Source organism: Lissotriton helveticus, chromosome 9 (assembly GCF_964261635.1).
Source record: "Lissotriton helveticus chromosome 9, aLisHel1.1, whole genome shotgun sequence".
Lineage (NCBI taxonomy): Eukaryota > Metazoa > Chordata > Amphibia > Caudata > Salamandridae > Lissotriton > Lissotriton helveticus.
Window position 1 is genome coordinate 1,078,268,444 of NC_136070.1, and position 25,039 is coordinate 1,078,293,482.

The 25,039-nt window shown below is 46.4% G+C and overlaps 1 protein-coding gene across 2 annotated transcripts in view; it reads left to right on the forward strand.

Annotated features, from left to right (window-relative positions):
• The window catches only part of DNAH1 (dynein axonemal heavy chain 1), a 1,443,760-nt gene that overhangs the window by 1,331,052 nt on the left and 87,669 nt on the right, over positions 1-25,039 (forward strand). For both annotated transcript variants that reach the window (XM_078661462.1, XM_078661463.1), the window contains 2 exons: positions 21,736-21,880; positions 23,887-24,093. In XM_078661462.1, coding sequence (XP_078517588.1) covers positions 21,736-21,880; positions 23,887-24,093 — 352 coding nt within the window. The remainder of the gene's footprint in view (positions 1-21,735; positions 21,881-23,886; positions 24,094-25,039) is intronic.

The following is a 25,039-nucleotide window of genomic DNA, read 5'->3' on the forward strand; positions in this document are numbered from 1 at the left end:
AACAGGAGGAGGTGGTGGTGAAGGAGTGCGCGGCGGCAGCTCCTTAGGCAGTGGAGGAGGAGGAGTAGTAGACTTCGGCTTGGGGGTCGAGTACACCACAGAGTACACCGTTCCCGGTGACTCCCTCGTCTTCTTCCTTGGCGTAGGCGATCAAGAGGCAGCGCCCCCTGTCGGTGACCGACGTCGCCGTCGTGCCCCGGAGGATCCGGAAGGACTCTTGACTCCAGAACGCCTCCTGGAGGATTATCTCTTCCTCTTAGGCGCAGAGCGCCTCTTCGGCGTTGAAGAACGCCTCCTCGACGCCGACGAACGTAGTCTCGGCGTCGACGACCTATGCCTCGACGACGGGCTTCGCCGCCTCGACACTGAAGATCTGCGCCTTGACTTCAAACGTGTCCTTCTCGACGCCGATCGCCGAGTCGACGTCGAGGGTGAACGGCGGTGTCGCCTCAATGACGAGCGCAGAGTCGATGCTGAGGGCGAACGGCGGTATCGCCTCGACGGCGAGCGCCGACGCCATCTGGACTCCTTACGATGTCGAAGTGTCGACGACGACGTCGATGATGACGACGCCGATGATGATGATGACGTATTCGGCGGCGACCTCGACGGCGGTCTCGTCAGTCCCCTCGCGCCACTAAAGAACCCTCCCAGCAGACCCAGAAGCAAGAAGGCATCCTGGTTCACCGACTACCTCAAGTACTCCAAGAAGACCTGCCGCACCCTCGAGAAAGCCTGGCTCCTCGACCGGACCACCGACAACATGACCGCCCTCAAACACGCTACCCGCAAGCACCACCAGCTCATCCGCACCACCAAGAAGAAATCCCTGAAGGAACGACTGGACAACAACGCCCACGACAGCAAAGAGCTCTTCACTATCGTCAAGGAGTTCTCCAACCCCAGCACCGGCACCAACGACATCACTCCGTCACAAGACCTCTGCGACTCCCTCGCCTCGTTCTTCCACCGCAAGATCGCCGACATCCACAACAGCTTCGGCGCCCCACCCACGCACCCAACCATCGAACCAATGCCCCCCACCGCCACCCTTCGCACCTGGACCACGGTGACCACCGAAGACACAGCCCGCACGATGAACACCATCCACTCCGGATCACCGACCGACCCCTGCCCACACCACGTCTTCAACAAGGCCGACTCCACCATCGCACCCCAACTCCGGAACATCATCAACGCCTCCTTCAACACGCCACCTTCCCGGAGAGCTGGAAGCACGCCGAGATCAGCGCCCTCCTGAAAAAACCTACAGCGGACCCCACCGATCTCAAAAACTTCCGCCCCATCTCGCTCCTCCCTTTTCCTGCTAAAGTCATCGAGAAGATCGTCAACAGACAGCTGACCACCTTCCTCGAGACTAACGGATCCCTCGACCCCTCGCAGTCCGGCTTCAGAGCCAACCACAGCACCGAGACCGCCCTCATCGCAGCCACCGACGACATCCGGACCCTGCTCGACAAGGGGGAAACAGTGGCCCTCATCCTCCTGGACCTCTCCGCTGCGTTCGACACGGTCTGCCACCGCACCCTAGTCCAGCGCCTCAGCAACATTGGTATCCAAGAGGAGGCACTGGAGTGGATCATCTCGTTCCTCGCCGGAAGAACACAAAGAGTCCGCCTCCCCCCGTTTCGCTCCGAGGCCACCGAAGTCATCTGCGGCGTCCCGCAAGGATCTTCACTCAGCCCCACCCTCTTCAACATCTACATGAAACCTCTCGCAGCCATCGCACGCCAGCACAACCTCAACATCATCTCTTACGCCGACGACACCCTGCTGATCCTCTCCCTCACCAGAGACCCCGACACCGCCAGAACCTGCCTACACGAAGGGATGAAAGACGTCACCGAGTGGATGAAGGACAGCCGCCTGAAACTGAACTCGGACAAGACGGAAGTCCTCATCCTGGGATCTTCGCCCTCCGCCTGGGACGACTCCTGGTGGCCCCCAGCCCTGGGCACCGCACCCAAGCCAACCGACCACGCAAGCAACCTGGGCTTCATCCTGGACCCCTCCCTCTCGATGACCAGACAAGTCAACGCCGTCTCCTCATCGTGCTTCAACACCCTGCGTATGCTTCGCAAGATTTCCGCTGGATCCCGACCGAGACCAGGAAGACTGTCACCCAGGCACTCGTCACCAGCCGACTGGACTACGGAAACGCCCTCTACGCGGAACCACAGCCAAGCTACAGAAAAGACTCCAGCGCATCCAGAACGCCTCCGCCCGACTCATCCTGGATGTCCCCCGACGCAGCCACATCTCCAGCCACCTGAGGAACCTGCACTGGCTCCCCGTCGACAAGAGGATCACGTTCCGGCTCCTCACCCACGCACACAAGTCTCTCCACGACCTGGGCCCCAAGTACCTCAACGACCGCCTGACCTTCTACACGCCCACCCGCCAGCTACGGTCCACCAGCCTCGCCCTCGCAGCCGTACCACGCATCCGAAGAGCCACCGCCGGAGGAAGATCCTTCTCTTACCTGGCTGCCAAGACTTGGAACTCCCTCCCCATCCACCTTCGGCTGACCCAGGACCATCTCGCCTTCAGCAAACAACTCAAGACCTGGCTGTTCGAGCAGTAGCATACCCCTCCCCCCAAGCGCCTTGAGACCCTCCCGGGTGAGTAGTGCGCTATACAAATGGCATGATTGATTAATTGATTGACCCAGAGCCCTGGGGAGACGGGGAGCAGATCGCCATCATGCCTCTCGATGCCGTCGTCGATGCTATTGACGTCGACGGAGAACAGCAATGCTTTCTGGCCTTCTTGACGCTGGGGAGCCCCCCAGAGGCCTCAGCATGGGCAGAGGAAGTAGTTCCAGCCTGCCCAGATGCACCTTGACTCTGCAGCCTTCTTTCTTCCAGTCCTTGGAGCCTGATCTTCTTTCTGTCTCTCAGGGTCCTGGAGGAGAAGGTCTGGCAAATCTCACACTTCTCAGGTAAATGAGTAGAGGGGAGGCACAGGATACACACAGGGTGTGGGACCGACTTGGCCTTCTTCCTGGAGCACTCCGGGCATTTATCAAACAATGCTGGCATTTGTGACAAAAAAGGAGTGCTCAGAATACTAGAAGAGGAAGAGGGCACCAAAACACGTCGAGTGTAAACACTCACACACTTTAAAAGTGCAAAAATTCTTATAACAAACCTAAAAAAGGGAGAGCTCAATGCTCCAGGGTCCTGCTAGCAGGAGCCGGAAAAAAGAACTGAAAGTAAATGGGACCTGCTAGGCATTCTGGGATACTGAGAAAGTTCTAGAAAGTTTTCTTAAAGGCACAGTATCCTAATGGGTCTTGTCTCTCCTCCCCTTCCTCTCTATCATTCCAGAGGCTTTGTTGGTAAAAGGGGAAGTTTTTGTCTATGATGAAAACTTGGCAGGCTGTGCTGTTTGTGGTTTTGGTGGAATGTCTAGTTGAAGTACTGGACAGTGTAGCCTGTGGATATAGGCTGCATTATTTGTCTTTAAATTCTCTCTTAAGTGTCTGTGCAGGACTGCATTTTTAGACAATTTAAGAGATTATTTTTGATTGCTCCGGGGTCTACGCTCATGAGCGGGACTATTCACTAGATTATGACTATACACAGAGATCCCCTACTACAGAACATCAATATCCTTTAAATTATTCATACTTACTTTCAACATTTTTAAAAAGTTTGTTTTGAGTTTAACTTCTGAGAGTTCATTTTTTTGCAGTTCAAAGTTCTATATTTTTTTAATTTTGCAGGAAATCAGCCGTTCCGTCCAATTCCACCGCATGGTCTACAGATGTTTGTCTGTTTCTCCCTTCCAAATGGACAGCAATAATGCGTGAGGCCGGTTTATCCCAGTTCATTTCTTAAAGCTGCAGCTCGAAAAGACTACTAGGGTAGTATTGTCACTGTCATCCAGGGGACCCACTTTATCTGTCAAACACGTTTTAAATGTGTCGCCTTTTCATCAAATCACTCCACTCCTTTGATCTTTGGGCCCGAGTTACTTATTATTATAACATCCTTGATGGCAAGAAAATATTTTGTTTTTCTTCTATTGTTCCTCGAAGGTCGACAATGGCTTTTTCCCATTCTAACATGTCCTGCTGTTTATAGCAGATGTTACAACTTTAAATGGGAATCTTCATAATCTGTGTCTTGTCAGGACTGCAGAACATGTTCTGCACATTGCCATATGCCTCAATGTTCAACGCCTTGGCCCATCCTGAATACACAAGAGCTGGGTAACAACTCTGCAGCAAGACTTTGAAACGTCTTATTCAAAATTTTAAAAGTGAAAAGCCAGCCCTGGTTACATATCTTAGCACTCCAGAGGACAGAAACGAAAGTTCAATGAAAAGTAAAATTTAAGAGTCTCATTTTGGGGTTCAGATTATTGCACTTCAAAACAATACTAATACCAAAAAACTCCGCTCCTCTGTCCCACGCACAATAATTTTGGTCAATAGTTGCAACAGATAAGAGTAAACCCAACCCTATTAATGGTACATTTACACCTTCTCTGTAATGCCAGCCGAAGGCTTCCTTTGCTAACAAACCAGGGGAATTTTACAAATCAAGACTCATATCCATACTGGTCGCATGCTAGCCACGCCCAGTTGTGTGAGATAATCAATCTGGCCTTCCAGTTGTTTGTAAAGCACTTGTGGCTAAAAGTTGAATCACAGGAATGCTTTTCCTTAGCAAGAACATCCCACGGTTTGTATCACCCTGTAAAAGAGAGCGGGTCCATCTGCTTCCTCACTGCTGCTATGAATTGCAACACTGCCAAATGTAAGTGACTCAATAAGCCCATAAATATCCAATTTGCTCAAGACATGGCTACAGATTGTGGATCTCAAAAACCCAGGAGAACCACGTCTGGCATTTCCAATATTGTGTAGCCTAAAACTTTTGCTCCTACTCAAAACCTCTTTACAGAAACCCCTCAGTCTGGGTAAAGCCATTCTACCTACCTCCACATTTCCAACAGACATCGGACATTCCCGGATATTATTTCTTTAATTTTTGTCAGGTCAGACACCAATAGTACATAATTGTGGAGGGGATAAGCTCTTGGCTCATAAAATTCCCATTCCATCCTTACAGAATTATAAAGTTGGGTTGAAACCTGTGCTGAAGGAGCTACCATGCCATGTTTAAACAATACTTGTAATACTTGCCCAATCTCTCGCCTCCCTTTAGCAGTGAGCTGAAGTGAAAGATGATCCCTCTAATATATGGCATACTATCAAGAATTACTACAATTTAGCAAGATTTTTTTGTAGCTGCAAGTCTGTTATCAAGTTGAATCGCCCAGTGATGAAGCTATCTTTAAGGTAACCTATTGGCTTCCATGTGAATAAAATCAAGTTTACATTGAGCCAAATTCTAATGTTCCTCCTTTTAAATATATATCAGATAGAACGCCTCATTCTCCTGCCCTCCATCTTTGAAATGTAAAGTCCTGCATTTTTCTTGTTAAATCGGGGGCAAAGTGAATCATTATGAGGGAGGGGGGATAAAATCAGTCCGAGTGCCTGATTTCAAATTTGTCCGAGAGAATACTGTCACAAACATGACAGATATTGTGTCTGCCTTATAATTAGTGCATTATATCCTGTGGCACTTGTAATAAGGCTGACAGGAACATCACCACATTTGTTACAAAGTAACCTGTGTGCCAAACTTTAAATCAGCTTCAAAAATGTATACTATTACGTCCACAACTGCTGTTGTGCTTGCGTGATGTAGCCGAGCTCTTCATGTTTGGAGATCTATAATGGGTCCAGAAGATCTCTCACATTACTGCTGGGTCCAAGTGGACCCTTTCCTTGTCTGTCTCATGAGCCAGTCCATAACTGCAGCTGGCGCAGGTGACTGGTGATATTATCTTGAGATGCGGACTACCAATACGCTGCGATGCCCTGGAGTTATCATAATGTTTCTAGACACTCTTGCTATCTGTCTTCCCATACAAAATCAGATACCTTCTTCTGCAGGCTCAACATTTCAACTTTGAGAATGGAGATAGGGAGTACGTAAAAAAGGTATAAAAGTCATAGTAATATAATTATCTTTCGTTCGGGTAGTATCCCCAACCAAGGTAGTGGGTGATTGTTAGACCTATTCAAACCAGCCACCACACTAAATTTAAAAGGTCACTAGTTTGTCTTACACAGTGTGGACAATGTGCACAATTATTGCCGAAATAATGAATAGATCTAGAAGCCAAACAAAATTGACATTTAGACTGCAAATTAACTGACCAGATATGCTCAGGTTCAGGATCTTGGAAGTATCTTTGCTAATTTTAAATCCTCTCACCCTCTCATACAGGTCATGATTCAGAAGAATAGTCAAAGACAAATACGAATGAGTCAGTATTAGAAGCACATCATCTGCAAAAACGTCATATTGTGTTGTATAGAGCCAAATAGGAGCCCAGCATTCTTGCGGGCTTGTCTAATGGTAGTAGATAATGGTTGTTTATGGAGAGCAAAAAATAACTGATAAACAAAAGCCCTGGCACATTCCTCTTCCCAAACTGAAATTCACAGTCCTACTACTATTCATAAGCATACCCTTGACATTTTTATCAGCTGATAATAACCATCTCCCAAATGGTACACATCCAGTCCTATCGATGACCAGTGGAAGGAAGCCTAAGCAACCCCAATCAAATACCTTTTTGGCACTGAGTGTGACCATGGTTGCTGGAATCTTTCTCCTACAAATATTGTCATAGGTTTAGTGTTCTGTAACAAATTCAGATTTCCCTGAATCAATGTGCCCTGGCAAGTATTTGTCCAGATGGGTGGTGAGACCTTTAGTAAAAACTTTAGTATCTATATTTAAGAGGGCAATAGGTCTGTATGATTAAGATTCTCTAGAATCTTTACCAGGTTAAAACATCACTAAGACCTATGCCTCCACCATGATTGAAGTGACCTCTTAAACATTCTTAAAGATATTAAAAGCTTGGTTCTAGAGTGCCTTGAAAAGGTCCCTGAAAATTCCGCAGATTACAAATCTGGTTACAGGGATTTCCCTGCCTTAAAGTCCCCTTTCATCTCACCAGTTGGGATAAAGCGATTCTAGTGCAATCTCTGGGCCACAGTTCTACTCTGCAAACAGCATAAGTCTAGTGACTCAGTGCCCTCTTGCAGATGCTCTCCCCCTCATTAAAGATGTTTGGATAAAAGCAAATAAAGCATATTAATCGCCCCCTTCTCTTCTCTTAGGCACTTTAGTATGTGTGACTTACTTTATTGTACCTTAAGGCAAAATCCAATAGTTTATTGACCATGCTCCGCGTATTGTAAAGGTTTTGGCAGAGTCTCAGAAAAGTGTACTTTTATGTTCTGGTCTGCAACATAATCTATTGCTCTTTCAACCCTTTGATGTGTCTGATCCAAACACAGTTTTGTACGCTTTCTTGGCCAGTTCCATTTCTTCAACTTTGTCCTGTATCTGATCAGTTTCCATTTCCGTCTCTGTGTTTGTGTACCCATTCTGAGCTACCAGCCTCAAGTGGTTAGCTTCAGTGTCTACTAATACGTCTTCTGAGAAATTGTGCTACCGTTATGCCTCTGAAAGTATATGTGAGGTATAAGGCTTCCCTGCTGTGCATGCAGTGGATTGCATATCAATTATTCCCGAAAGTGCACCTACAGGGGACTATGGCTCAACCTATGCTGATTACCCTGCATTCATTAGGTCTCTATCAAAAAGATAACATCTACAAGTTGTTCCTTCTGATAGTTCAAAATCCTCTGATGCTTATTTGATGAGCTAAGACCTCTTACAATTAGGTAATTAGCTAGACTATACTTTTGTAACTAGAAATATCAAGATCTTAGCAAGCCATCTCCAATTAAGTGTCCTACTAAGGTATGCTTTCTCCACAAAGAAAATATTTGTGTACAGGTTAGCACATGTAATGGGTTTCCAGAGAAGAGCTTGAGTTAAGAAAAATATAATTGTGATCCACATGTGTATAAGGTACCATAACACACTGAATAGAGTCCATCAGAACGACTCCAAATCCCATTTGGCCCCTTTTAAAAGTGGGGTAGCATATACTATTAGGATGCTAGAGTCTCTACTGAAAGGTGTATAATCTATACTACTATTATAAAGGGAAAACTTTGAGGCTTTGAGGCGGGTAAACTCGGGAACCACAGCGCCAATCCACACATCCGATACATCGTTGTAATCCTCAGGGTGTGCAGATGGACATAGGCAATATAAATTAAAAATAAATACGTTATTAAAAAATATACGTTAAAAAAAAGTAGTCCCTTCAAAGTAGCGCCAGCCGCGACGTGCTTGCTGACATCAGGAGCGGCGTACACGTGAGGAGCGGCGTACAGGAGCGGCGGAGAACCGCGTGGGGAGGAGCGGTGGAGATCAGCGCGGGGAGGAGCAGTGACGAGGAGTGGTGGAGATCAGGGGAGCAGCGGACATGACTGGCGGACAGGCGGTGAAGATCGGCGGGCAGACAGTGAGGGGCTGCAGAGATTGAATATTCACTGTACTGTACGGCTCTAATAATTTAGTGAGAGCTGGTACCGGGGCCTATCGGAGGAGCTGCACTTGCTCTCCTATTAAAGGGCCCGCACCGGGGTTTTTAAGGCTGCAAACACTGCGAGCTCTTACGCTTTCTTCCCCATGGCATTATTTAACAACAAGGGGTGGTGATGGACAGAGTTTCTGAATTAAGCAGAATACTCTCACCCAGTCAAAAGATCAGGGCTAGATCCAACACCGTTTTTTAGCTCACTGCACCATCCCAGTTCAGAACCTGGCTATATGCAAATTAGTCTGTTCCTGTCCCAGTGCATGATGGGAACAGGGCAAACCAAACTACCAAGCCAATTCTTACACTGGGAAGGAAACAAGCTTCCGGGGACCGGTTTCTGGCATTTCAGCCGTCGTCGGCCCGGCTTGCTTGAATCCTGATGGTGCAATGAGCAAGGGACTCACATCTGAGTATACCCTTCCACGCTTAGGGTGGACAAAATATTTAACAACAAGGGGTGGTGATGGACAGAGTTTCTGAATTAAGCAGAATACTCTCACCCAGTCAAAAGATCAGGGCTAGATCCAACACCGTTTTTTAGCTCACTGCACCATCCCAGTTCAGAACCTGGCTATATGCAAATTAGTCTGTTCCTGTCCCAGTGCATGATGGGAACAGGGCAAACCAAACTACCAAGCCAATTCTTACACTGGGAAGGAAACAAGCTTCCGGGGACCGGTTTCTGGCATTTCAGCCGTCGTCGGCCCGGCTTGCTTGAATCCTGATGGTGCAATGAGCAAGGGACTCACATCTGAGTATACCCTTCCACGCTTAGGGTGGACAAAATATTTAACAACAAGGGGTGGTGATGGACAGAGTTTCTGAATTAAGCAGAATACTCTCACCCAGTCAAAAGATCAGGGCTAGATCCAACACCGTTTTTTAGCTCACTGCACCATCCCAGTTCAGAACCTGGCTATATGCAAATTAGTCTGTTCCTGTCCCAGTGCATGATGGGAACAGGGCAAACCAAACTACCAAGCCAATTCTTACACTGGGAAGGAAACAAGCTTCCGGGGACCGGTTTCTGGCATTTCAGCCGTCGTCGGCCCGGCTTGCTTGAATCCTGATGGTGCAATGAGCAAGGGACTCACATCTGAGTATACCCTTCCACGCTTAGGGTGGACAAAATATTTAACAACAAGGGGTGGTGATGGACAGAGTTTCTGAATTAAGCAGAATACTCTCACCCAGTCAAAAGATCAGGGCTAGATCCAACACCGTTTTTTAGCTCACTGCACCATCCCAGTTCAGAACCTGGCTATATGCAAAATAGTCTGTTCCTGTCCCAGTGCATGATGGGAACAGGGCAAACCAAACTACCAAGCCAATTCTTACACTGGGAAGGAAACAAGCTTCCGGGGACCGGTTTCTGGCATTTCAGCCGTCGTCGGCCCGGCTTGCTTGAATCCTGATGGTGCAATGAGCAAGGGACTCACATCTGAGTATACCCTTCCACGCTTAGGGTGGACAAAATATTTAACAACAAGGGGTGGTGATGGACAGAGTTTCTGAATTAAGCAGAATACTCTCACCCAGTCAAAAGATCAGGGCTAGATCCAACACCGTTTTTTAGCTCACTGCACCATCCCAGTTCAGAACCTGGCTATATGCAAATTAGTCTGTTCCTGTCCCAGTGCATGATGGGAACAGGGCAAACCAAACTACCAAGCCAATTCTTACACTGGGAAGGAAACAAGCTTCCGGGGACCGGTTTCTGGCATTTCAGCCGTCGTCGGCCCGGCTTGCTTGAATCCTGATGGTGCAATGAGCAAGGGACTCACATCTGAGTATACCCTTCCACGCTTAGGATGGACAAAATATTTAACAACAAGGGGTGGTGATGGACAGAGTTTCTGAATTAAGCAGAATACTCTCACCCAGTCAAAAGATCAGGGCTAGATCCAACACCGTTTTTTAGCTCACTGCACCATCCCAGTTCAGAACCTGGCTATATGCAAATTAGTCTGTTCCTGTCCCAGTGCATGATGGGAACAGGGCAAACCAAACTACCAAGCCAATTCTTACACTGGGAAGGAAACAAGCTTCCGGGGACCGGTTTCTGGCATTTCAGCCGTCGTCGGCCCGGCTTGCTTGAATCCTGATGGTGCAATGAGCAAGGGACTCACATCTGAGTATACCCTTCCACGCTTAGGGTGGACAAAATATTTAACAACAAGGGGTGGTGATGGACAGAGTTTCTGAATTAAGCAGAATACTCTCACCCAGTCAAAAGATCAGGGCTAGATCTAACACTGTTTTTTAGCTCACTGCACCATCCCAGTTCAGAACCTGGCTATATGCAAATTAGTCTGTTCCTGTCCCAGTGCATGATGGGAACAGGGCAAACCAAACTACCAAGCCAATTCTTACACTGGGAAGGAAACAAGCTTCCGGGGACCGGTTTCTGGCATTTCAGCCGTCGTCGGCCCGGCTTGCTTGAATCCTGATGGTGCAATGAGCAAGGGACTCACATCTGAGTATACCCTTCCACGCTTAGGGTGGACAAAATATTTAACAACAAGGGGTGGTGATGGACAGAGTTTCTGAATTAAGCAGAATACTCTCACCCAGTCAAAAGATCAGGGCTAGATCCAACACCGTTTTTTAGCTCACTGCACCATCCCAGTTCAGAACCTGGCTATATGCAAATTAGTCTGTTCCTGTCCCAGTGCATGATGGGAACAGGGCAAACCAAACTACCAAGCCAATTCTTACACTGGGAAGGAAACAAGCTTCCGGGGACCGGTTTCTGGCATTTCAGCCGTCGTCGGCCCGGCTTGCTTGAATCCTGATGGTGCAATGAGCAAGGGACTCACATCTGAGTATACCCTTCCACGCTTAGGGTGGACAAAATATTTAACAACAAGGGGTGGTGATGGACAGAGTTTCTGAATTAAGCAGAATACTCTCACCCAGTCAAAAGATCAGGGCTAGATCCAACACCGTTTTTTAGCTCACTGCACCATCCCAGTTCAGAACCTGGCTATATGCAAATTAGTCTGTTCCTGTCCCAGTGCATGATGGGAACAGGGCAAACCAAACTACCAAGCCAATTCTTACACTGGGAAGGAAACAAGCTTCCGGGGACCGGTTTCTGGCATTTCAGCCGTCGTCGGCCCGGCTTGCTTGAATCCTGATGGTGCAATGAGCAAGGGACTCACATCTGAGTATACCCTTCCACGCTTAGGGTGGACAAAATATTTAACAACAAGGGGTGGTGATGGACAGAGTTTCTGAATTAAGCAGAATACTCTCACCCAGTCAAAAGATCAGGGCTAGATCCAACACCGTTTTTTAGCTCACTGCACCATCCCAGTTCAGAACCTGGCTATATGCAAATTAGTCTGTTCCTGTCCCAGTGCATGATGGGAACAGGGCAAACCAAACTACCAAGCCAATTCTTACACTGGGAAGGAAACAAGCTTCCGGGGACCGGTTTCTGGCATTTCAGCCGTCGTCGGCCCAGCTTGCTTGAATCCTGATGGTGCAATGAGCAAGGGACTCACATCTGAGTATACCCTTCCACGCTTAGGGTGGACAAAATATTTAACAACAAGGGGTGGTGATGGACAGAGTTTCTGAATTAAGCAGAATACTCTCACCCAGTCAAAAGATCAGGGCTAGATCCAACACCGTTTTTTAGCTCACTGCACCATCCCAGTTCAGAACCTGGCTATATGCAAATTAGTCTGTTCCTGTCCCAGTGCATGATGGGAACAGGGCAAACCAAACTACCAAGCCAATTCTTACACTGGGAAGGAAACAAGCTTCCGGGGACCGGTTTCTGGCATTTCAGCCGTCGTCGGCCCGGCTTGCTTGAATCCTGATGGTGCAATGAGCAAGGGACTCACATCTGAGTATACCCTTCCACGCTTAGGGTGGACAAAATATTTAACAACAAGGGGTGGTGATGGACAGAGTTTCTGAATTAAGCAGAATACTCTCACCCAGTCAAAAGATCAGGGCTAGATCCAACACCGTTTTTTAGCTCACTGCACCATCCCAGTTCAGAACCTGGCTATATGCAAATTAGTCTGTTCCTGTCCCAGTGCATGATGGGAACAGGGCAAACCAAACTACCAAGCCAATTCTTACACTGGGAAGGAAACAAGCTTCCGGGGACCGGTTTCTGGCATTTCAGCCGTCGTCGGCCCGGCTTGCTTGAATCCTGATGGTGCAATGAGCAAGGGACTCACATCTGAGTATACCCTTCCACGCTTAGGGTGGACAAAATATTTAACAACAAGGGGTGGTGATGGACAGAGTTTCTGAATTAAGCAGAATACTCTCACCCAGTCAAAAGATCAGGGCTAGATCCAACACCGTTTTTTAGCTCACTGCACCATCCCAGTTCAGAACCTGGCTATATGCAAATTAGTCTGTTCCTGTCCCAGTGCATGATGGGAACAGGGCAAACCAAACTACCAAGCCAATTCTTACACTGGGAAGGAAACAAGCTTCCGGGGACCGGTTTCTGGCATTTCAGCCGTCGTCGGCCCGGCTTGCTTGAATCCTGATGGTGCAATGAGCAAGGGACTCACATCTGAGTATACCCTTCCACGCTTAGGGTGGACAAAATATTTAACAACAAGGGGTGGTGATGGACAGAGTTTCTGAATTAAGCAGAATACTCTCACCCAGTCAAAAGATCAGGGCTAGATCCAACACCGTTTTTTAGCTCACTGCACCATCCCAGTTCAGAACCTGGCTATATGCAAATTAGTCTGTTCCTGTCCCAGTGCATGATGGGAACAGGGCAAACCAAACTACCAAGCCAATTCTTACACTGGGAAGGAAACAAGCTTCCGGGGACCGGTTTCTGGCATTTCAGCCGTCGTCGGCCCGGCTTGCTTGAATCCTGATGGTGCAATGAGCAAGGGACTCACATCTGAGTATACCCTTCCACGCTTAGGGTGGACAAAATATTTAACAACAAGGGGTGGTGATGGACAGAGTTTCTGAATTAAGCAGAATACTCTCACCCAGTCAAAAGATCAGGGCTAGATCCAACACCGTTTTTTAGCTCACTGCACCATCCCAGTTCAGAACCTGGCTATATGCAAATTAGTCTGTTCCTGTCCCAGTGCATGATGGGAACAGGGCAAACCAAACTACCAAGCCAATTCTTACACTGGGAAGGAAACAAGCTTCCGGGGACCGGTTTCTGGCATTTCAGCCGTCGTCGGCCCGGCTTGCTTGAATCCTGATGGTGCAATGAGCAAGGGACTCACATCTGAGTATACCCTTCCACGCTTAGGGTGGACAAAATATTTAACAACAAGGGGTGGTGATGGACAGAGTTTCTGAATTAAGCAGAATACTCTCACCCAGTCAAAAGATCAGGGCTAGATCCAACACCGTTTTTTAGCTCACTGCACCATCCCAGTTCAGAACCTGGCTATATGCAAATTAGTCTGTTCCTGTCCCAGTGCATGATGGGAACAGGGCAAACCAAACTACCAAGCCAATTCTTACACTGGGAAGGAAACAAGCTTCCGGGGACCGGTTTCTGGCATTTCAGCCGTCGTCGGCCCGGCTTGCTTGAATCCTGATGGTGCAATGAGCAAGGGACTCACATCTGAGTATACCCTTCCACGCTTAGGGTGGACAAAATATTTAACAACAAGGGGTGGTGATGGACAGAGTTTCTGAATTAAGCAGAATACTCTCACCCAGTCAAAAGATCAGGGCTAGATCCAACACCGTTTTTTAGCTCACTGCACCATCCCAGTTCAGAACCTGGCTATATGCAAATTAGTCTGTTCCTGTCCCAGTGCATGATGGGAACAGGGCAAACCAAACTACCAAGCCAATTCTTACACTGGGAAGGAAACAAGCTTCCGGGGACCGGTTTCTGGCATTTCAGCCGTCGTCGGCCCGGCTTGCTTGAATCCTGATGGTGCAATGAGCAAGGGACTCACATCTGAGTATACCCTTCCACGCTTAGGGTGGACAAAATATTTAACAACAAGGGGTGGTGATGGACAGAGTTTCTGAATTAAGCAGAATACTCTCACACAGTCAAAAGATCAGGGCTAGATCCAACACCGTTTTTTAGCTCACTGCACCATCCCAGTTCAGAACCTGGCTATATGCAAATTAGTCTGTTCCTGTCCCAGTGCATGATGGGAACAGGGCAAACCAAACTACCAAGCCAATTCTTACACTGGGAAGGAAACAAGCTTCCGGGGACCGGTTTCTGGCATTTCAGCCGTCGTCGGCCCGGCTTGCTTGAATCCTGATGGTGCAATGAGCAAGGGACTCACATCTGAGTATACCCTTCACCGCTTAGGGTGGACAAAATATTTAACAACAAGGGGTGGTGATGGACAGAGTTTCTGAATTAAGCAGAATACTCTCACCCAGTCAAAAGATCAGGGCTAGATCCAAACACCGTTTTTTAGCTCACTGCACCATCCCAGTTCAGAACCTGGCTATATGCAAATTAGTCTGTTCCTGTCCCAGTGCATGATGGGAACAGGGCAAACCAAACTACCAAGCCAATTCTTACACTGGGAAGGAAACAAGCTTCCGGGGACCGGTTTCTGGCATTTCAGCCGTCGTCGGCCCGGCTTGCTTGAATCCTGATGGTGCAATGAGCAAGGGACTCACATCTGAGTATACCCTTCCACGCTTAGGGTGGACAAAATATTTAACAACAAGGGGTGGTGATGGACAGAGTTTCTGAATTAAGCAGAATACTCTCACCCAGTCAAAAGATCAGGGCTAGATCCAACACCGTTTTTTAGCTCACTGCACCATCCCAGTTCAGAACCTGGCTATATGCAAATTAGTCTGTTCCTGTCCCAGTGCATGATGGGAACAGGGCAAACCAAACTACCAAGCCAATTCTTACACTGGGAAGGAAACAAGCTTCCGGGGACCGGTTTCTGGCATTTCAGCCGTCGTCGGTCCGGCTTGCTTGAATCCTGATGGTGCAATGAGCAAGGGACTCACATCTGAGTATACCCTTCCACGCTTAGGGTGGACAAAATATTTAACAACAAGGGGTGGTGATGGACAGAGTTTCTGAATTAAGCAGAATACTCTCACCCAGTCAAAAGATCAGGGCTAGATCCAACACCGTTTTTTAGCTCACTGCACCATCCCAGTTCAGAACCTGGCTATATGCAAATTAGTCTGTTCCTGTCCCAGTGCATGATGGGAACAGGGCAAACCAAACTACCAAGCCAATTCTTACACTGGGAAGGAAACAAGCTTCCGGGGACCGGTTTCTGGCATTTCAGCCGTCGTCGGCCCGGCTTGCTTGAATCCTGATGGTGCAATGAGCAAGGGACTCACATCTGAGTATACCCTTCCACGCTTAGGGTGGACAAAATATTTAACAACAAGGGGTGGTGATGGACAGAGTTTCTGAATTAAGCAGAATACTCTCACCCAGTCAAAAGATCAGGGCTAGATCCAACACCGTTTTTTAGCTCACTGCACCATCCCAGTTCAGAACCTGGCTATATGCAAATTAGTCTGTTCCTGTCCCAGTGCATGATGGGAACAGGGCAAACCAAACTACCAAGCCAATTCTTACACTGGGAAGGAAACAAGCTTCCGGGGACCGGTTTCTGGCATTTCAGCCGTCGTCGGCCCGGCTTGCTTGAATCCTGATGGTGCAATGAGCAAGGGACTCACATCTGAGTATACCCTTCCACGCTTAGGGTGGACAAAATATTTAACAACATGGGGTGGTGATGGACAGAGTTTCTGAATTAAGCAGAATACTCTCACCCAGTCAAAAGATCAGGGCTAGATCCAACACCGTTTTTTAGCTCACTGCACCATCCCAGTTCAGAACCTGGCTATATGCAAATTAGTCTGTTCCTGTCCCAGTGCATGATGGGAACAGGGCAAACCAAACTACCAAGCCAATTCTTACACTGGGAAGGAAACAAGCTTCCGGGGACCGGTTTCTGGCATTTCAGCCGTCGTCGGCCCGGCTTGCTTGAATCCTGATGGTGCAATGAGCAAGGGACTCACATCTGAGTATACCCTTCCACGCTTAGGGTGGACAAAATATTTAACAACAAGGGGTGGTGATGGACAGAGTTTCTGAATTAAGCAGAATACTCTCACCCAGTCAAAAGATCAGGGCTAGATCCAACACCGTTTTTTAGCTCACTGCACCATCCCAGTTCAGAACCTGGCTATATGCAAATTAGTCTGTTCCTGTCCCAGTGCATGATGGGAACAGGGCAAACCAAACTACCAAGCCAATTCTTACACTGGGAAGGAAACAAGCTTCCGGGGACCGGTTTCTGGCATTTCAGCCGTCGTCGGCCCGGCTTGCTTGAATCCTGATGGTGCAATGAGCAAGGGACTCACATCTGAGTATACCCTTCCACGCTTAGGGTGGACAAAATATTTAACAACAAGGGGTGGTGATGGACAGAGTTTCTGAATTAAGCAGAATACTCTCACCCAGTCAAAAGATCAGGGCTAGATCCAACACCGTTTTTTAGCTCACTGCACCATCCCAGTTCAGAACCTGGCTATATGCAAATTAGTCTGTTCCTGTCCCAGTGCATGATGGGAACAGGGCAAACCAAACTACCAAGCCAATTCTTACACTGGGAAGGAAACAAGCTTCCGGGGACCGGTTTCTGGCATTTCAGCCGTCGTCGGCCCGGCTTGCTTGAATCCTGATGGTGCAATGAGCAAGGGACTCACATCTGAGTATACCCTTCCACGCTTAGGGTGGACAAAATATTTAACAACAAGGGGTGGTGATGGACAGAGTTTCTGAATTAAGCAGAATACTCTCACCCAGTCAAAAGATCAGGGCTAGATCCAACACCGTTTTTTAGCTCACTGCACCATCCCAGTTCAGAACCTGGCTATATGCAAATTAGTCTGTTCCTGTCCCAGTGCATGATGGGAACAGGGCAAACCAAACTACCAAGCCAATTCTTACACTGGGAAGGAAACAAGCTTCCGGGGACCGGTTTCTGGCATTTCAGCCGTCGTCGGCCCGGCTTGCTTGAATCCTGATGGTGCAATGAGCAAGGGACTCACATCTGAGTATACCCTTCCACGCTTAGGGTGGACAAAATATTTAACAACAAGGGGTGGTGATGGACAGAGTTTCTGAATTAAGCAGAATACTCTCACCCAGTCAAAAGATCAGGGCTAGATCCAACACCGTTTTTTAGCTCACTGCACCAACCCAGTTCAGAACCTGGCTATATGCAAATTAGTCTGTTCCTGTCCCAGTGCATGATGGGAACAGGGCAAACCAAAATACCAAGCCAATTCTTACACTGGGAAGGAAACAAGCTTCCGGGGACCGGTTTCTGGCATTTCAGCCGTCGTCGGCCCGGCTTGCTTGAATCCTGATGGTGCAATGAGCAAGGGACTCACATCTGAGTATACCCTTCCACGCTTAGGGTGGACAAAATATTTAACAACAAGGGGTGGTGATGGACAGAGTTTCTGAATTAAGCAGAATACTCTCACCCAGTCAAAAGATCAGGGCTAGATCCAACACCGTTTTTTAGCTCACTGCACCATCCCAGTTCAGAACCTGGCTATATGCAAATTAGTCTGTTCCTGTCCCAGTGCATGATGGGAACAGGGCAAACCAAACTACCAAGCCAATTCTTACACTGGGAAGGAAACAAGCTTCCGGGGACCGGTTTCTGGCATTTCAGCCGTCGTCGGCCCGGCTTGCTTGAATCCTGATGGTGCAATGAGCAAGGGACTCACATCTGAGTATACCCTTCCACGCTTAGGGTGGACAAAATATTTAACAACAAGGGGTGGTGATGGACAGAGTTTCTGAATTAAGCAGAATACTCTCACCCAGTCAAAAGATCAGGGCTAGATCCAAAACCGTTTTTTAGCTCACTGCACCATCCCAGTTCAGAACCTGGCTATATGCAAATTAGTCTGTTCCTGTCCCAGTGCATGATGGGAACAGGGCAAACCAAACTACCAAGCCAATTCTTACACTGGGAAGGAAACAAGCTTCCGGGGACCGGTTTCTGGCATTTCAGCCGTCGTCGGCCCGGCTTGCTTGAATCCTGATGGTGCAATGAGCAAGGGACTCACATCTGAGTATACCCTTCCACGCTTAGGGTGGACAAAATATTTAACAACAAGGGGTGGTGATGGACAGAGTTTCTGAATTAAGCAGAATACTCTCACCCAGTCAAAAGATCAGGGCTAGATCCAACACCGTTTTTTAGCTCACTGCACCATCCCAGTTCAGAACCTGGCTATATGCAAATTAGTCTGTTCCTGTCCCAGTGCATGATGGGAACAGGGCAAACCAAACTACCAAACCAATTCTTACACTGGGAAGGAAACAAGCTTCCGGGGACCGGTTTCTGGCATTTCAGCCGTCGTCGGCCCGGCTTGCTTGAATCCTGATGGTGCAATGAGCAAGGGACTCACATCTGAGTATACCCTTCCACGCTTAGGGTGGACAAAATATTTAACAACAAGGGGTGGTGATGGACAGAGTTTCTGAATTAAGCAGAATACTCTCACCCAGTCAAAAGATCAGGGCTAGATCCAACACCGTTTTTTAGCTCACTGCACCATCCCAGTTCAGAACCTGGCTATATGCAATTTAGTCTGTTCCTGTCCCAGTGCATGATGGCAACCACTGTACCACTGCCATCTTTTCAGCCCACGCTGCAGCCGTCCGGACATCGCCACCATTGCTGGGAAGGTACAAGCATGCCATCTCTGCATTGTTTTGGTATGCTGTTTTATGTTAAGGTAGAGGCTGTTTGTATAGCACCTGTGGCAGCCATGGATTGCTTCTAACCGCTGAAAATCATGTTGAATCGTCAGGTGTACGCCAGAGTGGAGCAGCTGCCGTGTTCTTCTCGGATGAGAGCGTAAGGTGCTGATAACATGGAATTGTGAAACGCGCAGAGCACTGCTATCAGGCCCATGAGCACAGTGAATGTAAAGCGTGTCTGCTGTTCAGAAAAGGCATTTCCTTTGAAATTGAATCAATTAGTTGTCGGGGGAAGTGACGGGACAGTACAGGAACTTCTGAGGGGCAAGCAGGTACTCTGTGACGCTAACTACCTGCACTTTTCCATTAAGGAGACAAAGGAGGCTCAATAAAAAGAGCATTTATAAAAAATAAAAAAAAGCAGAGAATGTATAAAGAAAGAAAGAGAAAGCAAACGTAGACAATCTGTTCTGTTATGTTAATCACTGGCAGGTGGATGGGTAACGTTCAACACAATGAAAATAGAGGGGATTAAAAATATAAAAAGGTAGTGGACACAGCCTGTGCGTCACGCAGAGCACCCGGGTCACCCCTCTGCAGAGAACAGTCAACAAGTCCTAATAATGTGTCTTGTGGGCAGGTACCAAACTGGGCATTACAGCAGGAAAAAGTGACATGAGCAGTGATGTGGGCAGGTTACACAACGTCAGGGCGGGCGGGGGCCCTGAGCCATGATTGCTCCCGGACAACGTCGGGATGGGCTGCTAGCAAGGATAATAAGTTGTGTCCTCTTTTATACTTATATGCACAAAGTAGAATGAGCTTGAATCACTAAGACAGCCATAAGATGTCATGTAGATTTGGATTACCCTACTGGTCAATTTACTGAAAAACCTTCCACGTTTCAGAGGATTAGTATGCTTAAACACTTTAGGAACATAGTTTTGTTTTTTGAGTAGATAGTACATTCATTCGAGCCATACATGCAAACAGGCATGGCCTCAGGGAAGCAGTGTGTTGACATGTGTTTCTTTTCAAGTTCTACCTACCAAGATAATTTTTATGGGTGTTTCACTAACATTTTGGGGAGCTCATCTGTGAATGTTGAATTTAGTACTGTGTCGAATATATCAAATATATATATTGTTTGTAGGAACATTAGAAGCCTGTAGAACAATGAAGAAAAAGTGGAAAGATTGTAACCCACCATAAATACAGGAGTGAAAGGTCATGAAGAAAAATATTGCGCAGTTGAAAAAAGTTTATCATGTAAGAATGGGATTATGTACGAAGAAGACAGAAGGTTTTGGAATTTTGCTTTGCATGGTCGTCATTTGGTGAGGACTTGCTAGAGGGTACTCCAAGCTGGTACCTCTATCCAGTTCCTGACTTTTCCTTCTTTGATTACTATTAAATCCATGAGAAGTGTGCAACTTTGGGAATCAATTTCTCCCTTACTTGCGATGGAAGCATCCTATAAAAAAAATGTCATTCTATTCTTCTATATTAGAAATTAGACTGAAGACAAACTAGGCACTTTAGAATTTTAGAATTTCAGACTGTAAGCGAGAGAACTACGTAACTTGGAATGTGAGTCCACCAAAATAGGAAAAATATTTGTTACAAATCAATATATATATAGGTTACCTATGGGATACTTGTGGGCAATATCTCTTTACAATTTATCCTTTTGTAAGTTTCTTATGATTTAAATATTGAATATCTCAATAAAAAGAGAAAAAATAAATGAGCATTAAAGAAGAATATGATGGTGGGAGTGGCCACTATATTCCATGTGATGGAATTGTACAACAAAGGTATTGCACCCACTATATCGACTGCCACTATGACATCCAGGTAAATAGAAGTGGAGTTAAGAATAATAAATCTACCTTAACCAGTTTATATACCTACCATGACGATATAGTTGTAGACAGTATTGTGCAAACAATATTTTTGTAGTTCGATATTGTTGACCTTGATATAATGCCATGCAGTCATTTAATGTTCAAGGTGGCTGCCCACAGAAGAAGAAAGCACAATGCATTAAGTTGTTGAAGCTTTTCCTTATGGTACCTCTTAGTATGCCTCTCATAGCATGTACTGCTTCACCAATATGCAATTGTTCCACTTGTAATGCACCCTGTTGGTCCCTGTTACACTAATTTCAATGTGGCATATCTTCAACTTTCCAATCTCCATCATACCTATTTTAACATATACATTTCGACAATGTCCCTTACTAACATGCCTGTCTTTACCGTTCACTCTGCTCATATCCATCCTTTCTATTGCTAACCCCAAACTTGAACTCACTCAGTACACTATACCTCAGTATTAGGCACACTACTATCTAGAATAAGTCTCATATTTGTTGGGTTCCAATATTGCTTGAAATATTAGTTTAAGTGTACTGTATCATTGTCACATATATTTCCTCTTCTGTAATTCAGGTATAATCGGCTGCTTAAAGAAATTACTCAGACGTTGAACGACCTACTAAAAGCACTCAAGGGTTTGGTGGTGATGTCTTCTCAGCTTGAGTTGATGTCCAGCAGCCTGTATAACAATGCTGTGCCAGAACTCTGGAAAGGAAAGGTAAACTTATTGTCATGGTACAGGTGTATGCAAGTTTTCTGAATGATACTTGTCAGGATATATGATGAGTGACACTTAATGTCCAGTATATTGGCAATCTTCAGCATGGCAGTAAGAATGATCGGAAAAACTCAGTAACGATGAACAAATGCATACAAATAATTGAATTTCAAGAGGATTTACGAATTTTGATAGGAGCTTTGTTTATCAACCACGGTGGTCTTAAGAACTTTCCAGGAATTTTGACAATTGTCAACACTAGAGCTTGGGTGTGCCTTTCTGAGTAGTTAGGTGTTTCTCTTTGGCGAGTGCCGATGTTCATCAGAGGGACATGTCAACTGATACGTTTTCTCTGAATCTCTGTAAAACTTGACCTAATACGACTTTCACATAATACAAACACTTCTTCAAACGAAATTGCACAATGGAGAGAACATGTGTATCCTTTTTATGGAAAAAATGCATATCAATATAGTCTTTTCCACTATGTCCATCAACCAGCATCCAAATATATATATACAGCCCCTACTGAGGAACCAAACTGACTATTAGGATATTGATGGATGATGACAGAGCAAGACATGCTATGTGGGCGGGAGCTTATCTCCTCTGTTTTTTTATCCTTACCTGACTGTTAGGATTACTGCAATGTGAAAGGGACATAAGTCCTGATTTATATCTTAGCAGAATTGCTGTCATCCCCTGCAGCAGAGGCGGTTCCAAGTAATCCGTCAAGCTGACGGCATTCTGACTGCCTTATTTAGATGTGGCATCAACAGACTGCGGTCCGCCGTGTCAGTGGTATTCACTGCTAGCTAACAGTACTCCATCGCACTCAGGCCAGTGGGATTGCACCGAGCCAATTTAGATATTCCAATTGTGCTGGCGATGTCCTGGCGGTGGAGTCCTGACGGAGTGAGGCCATGGGGGTGTAGAGACAGGTCAGTGCTACTTATCATTATCTCACTACACATATATGTTGTGGGTCTGTCAATATATAAATGTAGGTAATGTGTAATGTTCTTGTTATGAACATATAACATTGCACATCAACAACATACACACACTGTTGAATGTACAACCACAGATTCTGGCGACAGCGGGTGGCTTAGTGTCAAGGTCAAGTAGTAGCTGCACAAGGAGGACCTTGACAGTAAGGTTCAAGATGGAAACAGAAGTGGGAACCCACATTTTTTTTACTTCTTTCATCGATTCTGCCGACTCGAGTATGGTGATGTTGCCACTACAGTTGCTGCGACAGAAAGGCACATCATAATTGGCTCCGCGGTTTCTTGGCGGGACTCCCTCTGAAAGCCACTTTTGCCTATGGCACCATTGACACAGGAGGACGATTCTTGCAGAGCCGACAGGACTCGGGCGGTCTTTCAGCGATAGACCTGACAACATCTAAATACAGCGGGCAGACCGCTAATTCAGTGGGTGGGTAGACCATCGAAAAATTTACAGTGGGACCCGATCCGCCAAAATCTAAATCAGGCCCATAGTGACTTATTTACTTCTAGAAATCTTCATGTCTGATTACCACACCATATGTACTTTCTTGGGTTTATGAACTATCAATGATTTATAGCAACTTGCAGCAAGCAAGATCAATTGTGCCTTTGTGTTGGGGTAGAGACCAGGAAGTGGATAGTAACAGAGGCTCTTTACTCTTGGCATAAGCATGGAACCTTGGCTAAATTAAAGATGCCTCAGGATGTCTGTGTGCAGAAGATGTCACGGGCTGTGTGTAAGTGGATAATCTCTGTGACTGTTTCTTGTGCCTTTCTATGAACAGCGGGGGCTCTGTGCACAGGAAAGATAGGTAAGCTTAATGTAGGTGAAGTGACCCTGGTTATGGTGCTTTGCATCAGTGGAAGATGTCTAAAGCTTATTTAGGTTGAACATGTTATGGGATCCCAATGTTATAGAAAGTGGTGGACCACCTGATGGCAAAGAGGTCATTGTGGCAACCTGCTATAATTGTTCTATTCCTTCCCTCCCAGGCGTATCCATCATTGAAGCCTTTGGCCTCTTGGGTAATGGACCTGTTGCAGAGGATCGACTTTCTGAAGACTTGGATTGCAGAGGGTATCCCACCAGTGTTCTGGATCAGTGGCTTCTTCTTCCCACAGGCCTTTCTTACGGGCACCCTGCAGAACTTTGCGAGGAAATCTGTGGTCTCAATTGACACCATTTCATTTGATTTCAAGGTAAGATATGCACAAACAATTCACCCCCAATCCTGTGCTTTTTGGGAGATAATATATTTCACCTGATGTACTGGGACTTGGCTTTGTATGTGTTTCTCTGTTTGATGGGAAACATCCTTTACAACGCAACTTTTACAACGCACTACCATTACGACGCAACTTTTACAACGCAAGTCATTACAATGAATTGCGCTGGAGGGCGCTCTAGGATAGGGAATAGTTTAATTACTTTCCAAAACCTTCCCTACTATCCACGGGGACTGGAGTTGAAATAGTAAATTATACTATTCACTATCCAGCGCCCCCCAACGCAAGTCGTTACAACGACTTGCGTTGTAAAACCTGCGTCGTAATGGCATGCGTTGTAAAAGCATGCGTTGTAACGTCATATATCCCTGTTTGATTATTGGTAATGAACAGTTGCAGTCAGATAGCTCTCACTTGAACCTGTTCTGTGCTCAAGGCTATATCACTATTTTTGTCTGATATAGTAGGCCATTGTAAAAAGAACAAGGGCAATCAAACTACCCAAGGGGTGATCTGGGTAATTACATGTATGAAGGGAACCACAAAATACACGCTGGTACTCTGAACACTCTAGTATTCATGAGAACCTTTGAAAATCAACCAAGATACGGGGTGTATCAAATACACAATGTATAAACCAGCAGCCACCTTATCATGAAAAGTAATATTTTTAGTTGTGTCTCAACATAATAGAAAAGGTGAAATGTGCTGAAAGTGATTCACTTGTGATTTATTAAAAATCCACCAGCACAAGTGAAAATGCAGACTTCTGACCAAAAGGATAAGTAAAGCTGGTCGTCTTAAACGACGTTATACAGCACTGAACAAGTAAATCTGAAAGATCCAATCCCTGACTCAGAGAAGAATCGTGTTGACAGAGTCACTTTCTGTTTGTTTCTACTACTTGTTTAGAGGCTTG